The sequence below is a fragment of the Mandrillus leucophaeus genome, unplaced genomic scaffold (assembly GCF_000951045.1).
Source record: "Mandrillus leucophaeus isolate KB7577 unplaced genomic scaffold, Mleu.le_1.0 Scaffold144, whole genome shotgun sequence".
Classification (NCBI taxonomy): domain Eukaryota; kingdom Metazoa; phylum Chordata; class Mammalia; order Primates; family Cercopithecidae; genus Mandrillus; species Mandrillus leucophaeus.
In genome coordinates, this window is record NW_012101410.1 from 4,425,923 (window position 1) to 4,436,971 (window position 11,049).

The window sequence follows — 11,049 nt, forward strand, 5'->3', positions numbered from 1 at the left end:
TAGAGACGGGGGTTTCTCCATGTTGGTCAGGCTGGTCTTGAACTCCCTACCTCAGGTGATCCACCCGCCTTAGCCTCCGAAGTGCTAGGACTACACGCGTGAGCCACTGCAACTGGCCAGATCTGAATTCTTTAAAAAATAAACTTTTCACTTTAGAACAGTTTTAGGTTTACAGAAAAATTAAGATAGTATAGAAATTACTATACATCACTCACTCCGTTTTCCCTATTATGAACATTGTATGCATATGATACATTTGCTACAATTAATGAGCTAATACTGGTACATTATTAACTAGAGTTCATACTTTATCCAGATTTCCTGGGTTTCCCTTAATGTCCTCTTCCTGGTCTAGGATTCCCATCTAGGCTATTGCATCACATTTAGTCACCATGGCTGCAGAGGTTCCTCTTGCTGTTTCTTAGGCTTTCTTTGTTTTTGATGGGCTGGACAGTTTTGAGGAGGATTGGTCAGGTATTTTGTAGAAGATCCATTGACCTCTGAAGAACATATCTTGGTTGCTTCTAGTTTTTGGTGATGATGAAGAAAGCTTCTATAAACATTCATAGGCAATTTTTGTGTGGATGAAATTTTCAAATCAGTTGGGTAAATACCTAGAAACTTGATTGCTGGATCATGTGGTAAGACTATGTTTAGCTTCATGAGAAATTGCCAAACTGTCTTCCAAAGTGGCTGTACCATTTTACATTGCCCCTAGAAACAAACGAGAGTAGAAATTATCCAACCGAAACAGGGAGAGAAAGGAGGAAGAGGAGGAAGAGCATGAAGACACGGTGGAGAAGAACAGAGAATGAGAGATGTGTCAGATAATATAATTGATATAAAATATGTACAACTGGAGTCTGAGAAGGCCATTCTCTTCAAGAATGTGGTAAATGGAGTGTTTGAAGAAATCATGGCCAAGAGATTTCTATGTTTGATGAAAGACATAAAGTGTTCCGGAATTTTGGTTTCAATTTGTAGTAAGGGGGAAAATCTGCTCATAGAAGTTTGGATGTCAGCCAAGGAGCGGGTCAGATTGAATGAACCTTAGACGGTCCAATGTATGCAATTCTAGGAATTAAGGAAGGAAAGAAGAAAGGGAACAAGGAAGGAAAAAAAGAAAGAAATGAACAAATCCTATCCCATGGGCCATCCAAGACAAGTGGCAAGAGTGAAAGCTTGGTAAGGAAATGGACTCAAGCACTATCCCTGACACATTTGACCTTAGAAAAGTTATTTAAAATTAAACTTGGCTTCCTTATTTAAAATTAAAAAGATGTTCAAACCTGACTTCTACCTTAAAATGACTGTTGCTATGACAATACACACAATATATTTCCAGCCCCTTGGTCAAAAGTTTTTTCTATAAATTCAGTATTATTGGAATTGCTCTTTCTGAAGTCACATACTTAAGCCAACTTAACTGTTTTGCTCTCTGTTGAAATTTTTTTCAAGGATCAGTAAAGCATAAAATAGGGAGTATATTTGGATTTCAGTTGACGTTTTCACATAAATTTATCTGCATTTTCTCTGAAGTTAGAATAATTTCTTTTTTATTCACATTTCTGAGTATTTCATCAACTTAATAATCTAAGAAACATTTTGATTGGACGCTCTATATTTTACTATGCTAAATTGTTTTAAGCTATTTTTCAATCCCTGTGGCCAATCCGATTTAAGTCTGTTTGTAAGAAAGGTTACTTTGTGAGCTGCTATTCCGAATGCTATTGAATTTCAATTTGTGTGTGTATATGAATTTTTTAACTGCCTAGTTCTGCAGTTCCAAACAAATTTCTCAAAAGTTATAAGCTACAAAAAGGAAAGTAGCCAATAGTTCATTTTTATTAATCCTAAATTACAATTCTGTAAGTGAAGTGTGAATACCAAGTAGGCTGATTGGTGAAATTTATATACATAAGTGAGCGTTGCCCAGTGAGAATACACACCTATTTCAAAGATGCTTCAATTGTTCGCAGCATTTCTGAAACTCCTCTTTGAATACTGCCTTTAAAGCTTGCAGCACATTTTAATCTTTGTCTTTTGAAAGTAGGTTTAATAACCCAAAGTAATTTTGGTTAAGTTTGGTGATGCAGAAGATGGGAAATAATTTTTGTTTGTTTTTGTTTTTTTGAGACAGTCTCACTCTGTCAGCCAGGCTGGAGTGCAATGGTGCCATCTCGGCTCATTGCAACCCCCGCCTCCCAGGTTCAAGAGATCCTCTTGCCTCAATCTGCCAAGTAGCCGGGACTAGAGGCGCTTGTCACCATGCCTGAGTAATTTTTGCATTTTTAGTAGAGATGAGGTTTCGCCATGTTGGCCAGGCTGGTCTCGAACTCCTGACTTCAGGTGATACACCCGCCTTGGCCTCCCAAAGTGCTGGGATTACAGGCATGAGCCACTGCGCCCAGCTTGGAAATTAATTTTTATTACCTACTATGTGCTAGAGGCTTGTCTTGGATTATCCAGTGAATCTGGGTAAATTCATTTTAAGATGAAAATGAAGGGTCACCATAGAATGTGAATCAATGTCATAGATGATTTTCCCACTGGAGGTAATAATGTAGCATCGTAGGAAAGGCATGTGTTTTCCGTCAGGCTGACAGGTTTGAATCACCACCCTGACACTCTTCTCCCGTCACCATCACTTAGCCTGAATCAAGTTACTTAGATTTTCCGGGACTGTTTCCTCATTTATAAGAGAAGACGACTAATATCTATCTCAATAATTTTAAAAATAGAACAAATATACAAAATACCTGGCATAATTAGTCCCCCTTCCCAAGGTGACAAAGTGAAGGGAAAATTTCTCATTATGATGAAGATGGTCCCGGATGTTTTTCAAAATGAGTTTTATTATTTTATGGTTGCATTTTCCTATTATCTTGTCAGATATTAATTCCAAGAGTATTTGTTACTCCTCTATTTTGGGCAAAGATGTCTTGTTTTTGGTGTATTTAGGAGAAGGGACTGTGTGTGAGTTTACCTGGTTGTGGGGTGGTATGGCAGAGGTAGTTGTGAACAATGGGACTGAAAATATAAATTAATACTCGATTATGGAGGGCTTTGAATGGCCTATTACAGGTTTAGACATTATCCAATAGAAAAGATGGCCACCGAAAGCTTTTGAGTAGAGACAAAGTAATTTTGTCTGTGCTTTGGGAAGATTACGGACATGCTAGATTAAAATTTGTTGACAGTAGGGTTTGCTTCTTACTTGCACATCTTTTACTCATCTTTATGTCAACGAGTAGAAGAACAAACGACTAGGTGGAAGGATGGAAGGGGGAATAAGGACAAGGGCAGAATGATTAGGACGGGATGGAAGACAATGCCATGAAGGGTTTACAGAGCCAGGCTCAAAAGAATTCAGCAAGTGTCTGGATGACGGAGCTAAGGAAGATGGGGGAGACTTGAGAAGAACGCTGCGGCAGCTGGCTTGGATGACAGCTCTGGGTGCGGGGTGGGGGGGTGGCTAGGAAAAAGAAACACAGAATGGGAAAATGGTTTTGACAATGAGGGGAACGAGTCTGATTTTAATTCAACGAGTTTGCATGGCAGTCTGATAGGCAAATGAAAACACAGGTCTGGAGTTGAGCTGAGGTCAAGTCAAAGATTTGTTTGTAGAGTCATACCCATAAAGATGATAGCTGAAATCTTGGTGGTGATGAAATCATCCTTGGAGAATGTGTGGATCAAGAAGATTGGCCAAACACAGGGCCTTGGAAAATGCTAATACTTACGGGATGGTTGTAGGAGAGGAAGCAGGAAAAGACAGAGGGGAAAAAATGGGCACAGAAATACCAGGAGAGACCCATGTCATGGAAACTAAAAGGGAAGGATTTCAAAGGTGCAGCTGTCAGGGCAGACCCAGGAGAAACGACAAGTATGATGAGGTCAGAGAAGGGCTGGTGGGTTTGGCAATTCATTAGCAGCTCACTGGTGACCCCTTTGAGAGCCGCTGCCATGGGGAAGATGGGTCACAGGGAGATGGCAAGTGGGGGCAGGGGAATCACAGAGAGAAGGGGGCAACAGCTTCTGCTTCCACCTTCAACTGCTTCTTCTTAGTCTCATTAGAAGACTTTTCTCTGCTGTCCTAGTAAATGTTAACGTTGCCCAAGACTCTGTCCTTGGCTCGATGCTTACAATAGTTAGGGTTCTCTTGGTTTCAAATAACAGAAAGCAACTCCAGCTGGCTTGAGGGGAAAGATTTATTGGGAGGATACAGGGTTACCTCACAGGACCCAGAGGGTTATGACTGGGCCTTGGATACAAGCTTTAACCAGAAGCCAAGCACCATAGGGCTTCTTGTCTCCTTTCTTGTTCCCCTCTCGGGGTCTTTTTCTTTTTTCTCTGCTCTCAATGCCAACTAGCTGCCTTGGGTTTCCAGGCTATATGGTAGAAAACATGTGTGCGACTCACTCCTGAGTCAGACCCACTTACTCAGCCCCTCAGAGGGGCACTGCTCTCTCTCACTCATGCCCACTCTTGGTGTTTCCCAAGGGAAGAGACTGAGTTGCTCAATAGATGTCCACCCTTGGGCCACTCAACTGAAATCAGATCAACAAAGTCACTCCGCACAGACAGTAGCATGTGGACTGGGGACAAAGACAGGAACTAGGACTTGGAAGTGAGAAGCTGAGGAAAAAGCTTATGGGATGAGGATTTGGGTTGGGCCCAGAGCAAGTGAAAAGAAGGGGAAGGTGACATGAATGGCTTCTCATTCTCTCTTTCTGTATTCGCCCTGAGAGCTTGGATCCTCCTAAGTAGCAAATCCGAGGAGCACTCTCCCCCCTAGACTATAGTTTACACCTAGACAGACATATGGTTTTCTTCTAAGAAAGAAAATGGGATGTCTGCTCAGATCTTACAAACTTCCCCTCTCTGCGACCAGCCCTGGGTACACCTGGGCGAGTCCCCAGTGGCCACATCCATACCTCCTGAGTGAACCAGATTTGAGTGCTCCAGGTGGCCAATCAGAGCCTCTATGTGGGGTCTCTAGACTTGGAACTGAATGGATCATGAGCCAATTCCTTTTCAGGATGCTGTGAGGCTGTCTGTGACTATGGGAGATAGGCAGAATCTGAAGGTGCTGGTATGGTTGGTTCTGGTTATCCTGGAAACCCACGGCACCACTGCTGTCTCTATGTTAGTTCTATCAGATAGCCCAGTGTTTTCCAGCACATTCTCTTACAGTCTAAGCTAGTTTGGGTGGCTTTCTGTCATTGAGGCAAAAAAGAGCCTTGACTAGTCCAGGGTCAAGGGAGTTGCCCAACAGCTATCCCCAACTTGGCCTCTCGCCTGCGGCATCAACTGTGGGAAGTGGCCCCTCCCTTTCCCTTGTCATGTTTCCCGGGAGAAATGAGGTCCGAATAGTCACTGCAATAGGAGGTTATGGCTTTCTGAATAATGCCACTTTGTTCATGTATTACTCTAATTTTGATATTTTAAAAAATCTGAAGTATGCATCATTTATGTTCTGAGATCAGGATCAACGACTCAATTATTCAACTTACGATGAAAATACTTGCTGAACAAAACTCTACCCAAAATCAGAAAGGAACAATTCATCAATTTTTCATCAACTGGAACAATTCGTACATAAACACAACAGCTACTCAATGATACAATTGATCCACTTTGTTTTTGAAATAAGATTTTACTTCTATTTGATTTTCAATGTTTTCTTCATTTTAGATAAAGTTTAGTTTATTAGGCTTTGAATAAGACTTTATTTTAAAAATGAACTTTTAATTTTAGAATAGTTTTAGATTTATAGAAAAATTATGAAAATAGTAGAGGGTTCCCATATACCTCACCCAGTTTCCCCTACTATTAACATTATATATGAGTAGGATACATTTGTCACAATTAATGAACCAATAGTGATACATTATTATTATTAGCTAAAGTCCATACTTGATTTGTTTCTACTTAATGTCTTTATTTTTATTTTTTTGAGATGGAGTCTTGCTCTGTCGCCCAGGCTGGAGTGCAGTGGTGGCACCATCTCGGCTTACTGCAAGCTCCACCTCCCGGGTTCATGCCATTCTCCTGCCTCAGCCTCCAGGCGCCCACTACCATGCCCGGCTAATTTTTTTTTGTATTTTTAGTAGAGACAGGATTTCACCGTGTTAGCCAGGATGGTCTCAATCTCCTGACCTCATGATCCGCCCACTTCGGCCTCCCAAAGTGCTGGGATTACAGGCGTGAGCCACTGCACCCGGCCAATGTCTATTTTTTATTCCATGATCTCATCCAGGATACCAAATGACATTTAGCTGTCACATCTTCTTACACTCCTCTTATTTGACAGTTTAAAACTTTATTTTTATTGGCCAGGCATGGTGGCTCACGCCTGTAATCCCAGCACTTTGGGAGGCTGAGATGGACGGATCACTTGAGGTCAGGAGTTCAAGACCAGCCTGGCCAACATGGTGAAACTCCTTCTCTACTAAAAATGCAAAAATTAGCTCGGTGTGGTGGTGCACACCTGTAATCCCAGCTACTCAGGAGGCTAAGGCATAAGAATTACTTGATTCCAGGAGGCGGAGGTTGCAGTGAGCCAAGATCGTGCCGCTATACTCCAACTTACGTGACAAAGTGAGACTCTGTTTCAAAAAAAATAAACCCAAACATTTATTTTTATTAAGGTTTTCTGCTAATACTTTGTAAGATAATGATGCTTAATGTTTCTATATTACAAATTTACAATTTTACTTGACTTTTAAATTTTAACACTTAAAAAGCGAATTATAAAGTTGTTTGACTAATGTTCACGTTATGCATTCTGAACACTTATAAATCAGAGTATTGATACCAGTATTTTGGAATTACCATCAATAAATGCTGAGTGTCCAGCATTGCTGTTCTTGCACCAGTATAGCAGTGACTGGAGCCGAGCAGGATGGGCAAGACATGGGGAACATGAACACACACGGCTGAGGCTCTGGGTGCAGGACACGACTGCTAGGAGCCAGGGGGTGTGCAGCAGAGGGCAGCTGAGCAGCTCAAGGCTTGCTTCTGTGCAGTGAGACTCCCAAGCCTAGACCATCCTAAAGGGTTCTGCAAACATGTCTCTTGCCCCCAGCACCCTTACCACTCTGTTCTTCCTCTGTATACAGCCCAAGAGGGCTTGCTTGTGTTAGCCCAATCCAGTTTCCTTGTCTTGTACAGACAGTGCTCTGGGACCACTTTACAGTGATGATTTGGACTCAGGGACATAATCTTAGAGAAGTCTTTTTTTTTTTTTTTTAATTGAAATTTTTTTTTTAGAGACAGTGTCTTGCTCTGTCATCCAGGCTGGAGTGCAACAGTGCAATCATGGCTCACTGAAGCTTCAAACTCCTGGGCTCAAATGATCCTCCCACCTCAGCCTCCCAAGTAGCTGGGACTACTAAATCCAGATAATGCCACTAAATCCAGATAATTTTTTATTATTAATTTTTGGGAAGGGATGGGGTCTCGGTATGTTACCTAGGCTGGTTTCCAATTGCTAGGCTCAAGTGATCCTCCTGCTTTGGCCTCCCAAAGTGCCAGGATTGTAGGCATGAGCCTATCTTAGAGGAGTCTTAAGCCTGTGCTTCCCAAGGCCAGGCTCATTGCTTGGAACATAGTAAGTACTCTGTATGTGTAGGTGCTATTATTTGTTCAACCAATGTTGAGCAAATGAAGGAAACTGGCACCACTGGCAGGAAAAGGCTGCCCCTCTGCAGATATTAGGAGCTGATGAGATTCAGGGACCCAAGGTGGGATGGTGAGGACAATGAGGTGAGTGAGTGGAGCACCCTAGTCTGCAGTGTGGAGAGGGTGGGGGGCGAGAAGAGTGAGGAGGAAGGGGACCACCAGTGCCATCCCCAGCCCCAGCTCTATCAATGGCAGCCTGACTTAGGTCTGCTGGCCACACAGAAGGAGACCCCCGGCAGCAACCACCTCTAGGATTCCGAGATGCAAGTCCATCATCAGCATCCAAAAATTATGATTAAAAGTTTAGTCAATTACTTATTGCATGCCTGTGCCAAAATATCTCCCGTAACCCATACATATGTGTGTGTGTATAAATACACATATACACCTACTATGTACCCACAAAAATTAAAAATTTTTAAAATGTTTAATCACAAGTCTGTAGTATAACATCATTAGTAGAGTCTGCTGACATTACAATCTATTGATCTCCCCAGAGTTACCAAAAGTATTTCACAATAGTTAGGCTTCCTTCTGTCCATAGTTCAGGGCATATTCAAAGTCTCTAAAGCTGACGTGACCATCTGAGTCTCGATCTACTTCCCTGGAAAATGAAACAAAAAGTCATTTACACATTATTCTCGTTAACACCTATGCACCGAGAGCACATTAGAATCTTTATTTATTTGCATGTCTGTGTGACAGAGGAACCTACTTTATCTACTTGAAGGCTGAGATTGATGCCTTTTTTTTCACTGATAATAAATGTTTGCAAGAAAGAAAGGGTATTTATTAAAACTTACAGAAATAATATATTCCACATACTTAAAGAGATGAAGCCAAATACACAGATTATATAAGAAAAAAAGAAATGGCTCTTTCTAATTATCTTACACATGTCTTTCTGTGATATGTCAAAAACATATGCAGGCCAGATGCAGTGGCTCACACCTGTAATCCCAGCACTTTGGGAGGCCAAGGCTGGTGGATCACCTGAGGTCAGGAGTTCCAGAGCAGCCTGGCCAACATGGTGAAATCCCGTGTCTACTAAAAATACAAAAAATTAGCCAGGCATGGTGGTGGGCACCTGTAATCCCAGCTACTCGGGAGGCTGAGGCAGGAGAATCGCTTGAACCCGGGAGGGAGGCAGAGGTTGCAGTGAGCAGAGATCACGCCACTGCACTCCAGCCTGGGTGACAGAGCAAGACTCCATTTCAATTAAGGAAAAAAAAAAAGTGTGTTTGAAAGCATAACTGAGGAGTAGTGGTCCCAAGTCCTCTTTGGGGGGCATTCTAAAACAATGCCTTACAAGTAGCTCCTGCGGTTGATGCCAATCATATTTTGTTCAAACATCAAATTCGTATCAACCATGACATAGGACTTTTTAAAGCAAGGACTGGCCCAAGCAAGAGAGCCACTAATCACTGTAATAGTTTTAAAGCAGGCTTTTAAAATATTGAATTCTAAAATAAACTTTCTGAATATTTCATGCCAAAGTCTCTGAAGTCTATAATGGTTCTGGATAGAGTGATGATAATTTTTCATTCTTTTGAAGTAGAGAAAAATCCCTACTTCTCTGCCCCAGGGCAAAACCATGTTGCAGTGTGTTCGTATAAAATGATTGCAGACTGCGGAGGCCATTATTCCTATTACTTCTTTTGGTAAAATATACATGATGATTTCATGCTATACAGGACCAAAAGTATAGTGTCAGATCTCTTCTAAGGGATTAGAAATAATCAGTATCATGTTACTAACTACAGAATATGAATCATCCCTTTTATTAAATTAGATAATGAAGATTCTTAATATTGCCTAAGTATTTTTTCCCAAGGAATTGGATTAGATAAACAGCCTTTTTTCTTTCCACTCTGAACTGGTATGGTTGAACTATAAATCTCAGATGGTGAGTTAAGTGAATAACCTAGAAAAATAATGTTTAGAATAAACTGCTTCTGATAATATTTTTTGTGTGTGCGAGTGTGCTTACTCACTTATTGAGATGCTGAATGCTTGTAGAGAAGTGAGTCCCTTTGCCTGACTTTCTGAGTAAACGACCTCATTGTTATTGCATTAACTTTTTTTTTTGAGATGGAGTCTCACTGTGTCACCCAGGTTGGAGTGCAGTGGCGCGATCTCGGCTCACTGCGACCTCCACACCTCTCCGGCTCAAGCAATCTTCCCACCTCAGCCTCCTGAGTAGCTAAGAATACAGGCACACAGCACCACGCCTGGCTACTTTTTGTAATTTTTTGGTAAAGATGGGGTTTCTCTATGTTGCCAGGCTGGTCTCAAACTCCTGAGCTCAAGCCATCCCTCTGCCTCGGCCTCCCAAAGTGCTGGGATTATAGGCATGAGCCACTGTGCCCCGCCTGTTCTTGTATTAAGTTCTGACTTTTCTTGCTGCCTTTGCCACAGCTTTCCATCATCAAATGAGCATAGTATAACCAAGAACTGTTAAAACTGGAAAGTGTATTCAAAATGTGTGGGGTGGCATTTTATTCACATAATGAATGGCAGGGCATCATCATTTTAAATTTATATTTCATATGAGACATGCTGAAATACTTTATGTCTTTGGACTTTTCGTCCTTATCACATATATACAAGCAGGTCTGGTCATCTCACAGAGAGTGCAGAGGAAATTCAAGTTCAGGGCTATCATTTTAAAAGCGAACAAATACTGTTTTTCATTGCAGACAGAATCATTCTGAAGAAGGAAGGTCTCATAGCACCCACACTCCAATCACTGTGACAGAAAAGATGTGTGGTGGGTAGAATTAGTGACTGGCTGCGGAGAGGAAGGAAATGTCATCAGGTAAAAAGCCCCCTCGTTTCTGTTACAGCATTCAACCCTAACGTGAGTTTGCTCTAGTTTTGCAACTAGAATACGTTGTTTGGGTGTCATCAACAAACCCTCAGCACTAAACAATTCAGCCTCCTCACCCCGCAACCCTGACGCGAAAGAAACTTGAGGACGGCAAGACCTTTGTCTTGTTTGCTGCTGTGGCCCCACTTCTTGCCCCACAGCAGAGGACGAATGTTGAATGAATGAATTTGTGGAATAAATGAATCTGAGGAAACAGCTGATAATATTATAGAAAATCTATTACCTTGCAGGAGGTACTAGGGGATTAAAGAAAGAAACTATCACCTCATTGTCTTCACTGAGTCTAAAAACGCTTGTGGCCTGACGTGATGGCTCATGCCTGTAATCCCAGCACTCTGGGAGGCCCAGGTGGGTGGATCACCTGAGGTCAGGAGTTCGAGACCAGCCTGGCCAATGTGGTGAAACCGCATCTGTACTAAAAATACAATAACTAGGCAGGCATGGTGGTGCATGCCTGGAATCCCAGCTACTAG

General features: G+C 41.9%; 1 protein-coding gene across 3 annotated transcripts in view; it reads right to left on the bottom strand.

The window, feature by feature from the left end:
* The window catches only part of EFCAB11 (EF-hand calcium binding domain 11), a 347,717-nt gene that overhangs the window by 170,903 nt on the left and 165,765 nt on the right, over window positions 1-11,049 (bottom strand). For 2 of the 3 annotated variants that reach the window (XM_011974309.1, XM_011974311.1), the window contains exon 6: window positions 8,095-8,290. The exons of the other annotated variant lie outside the window; for it this stretch is intronic. In XM_011974309.1, the coding sequence (XP_011829699.1) occupies window positions 8,209-8,290 (82 nt within the window). In that variant the 3' untranslated portion in view covers window positions 8,095-8,208. Of the gene's footprint in view, window positions 1-8,094; window positions 8,291-11,049 lie in introns of those variants that run through there. 3 annotated transcript variants of the gene reach the window in all.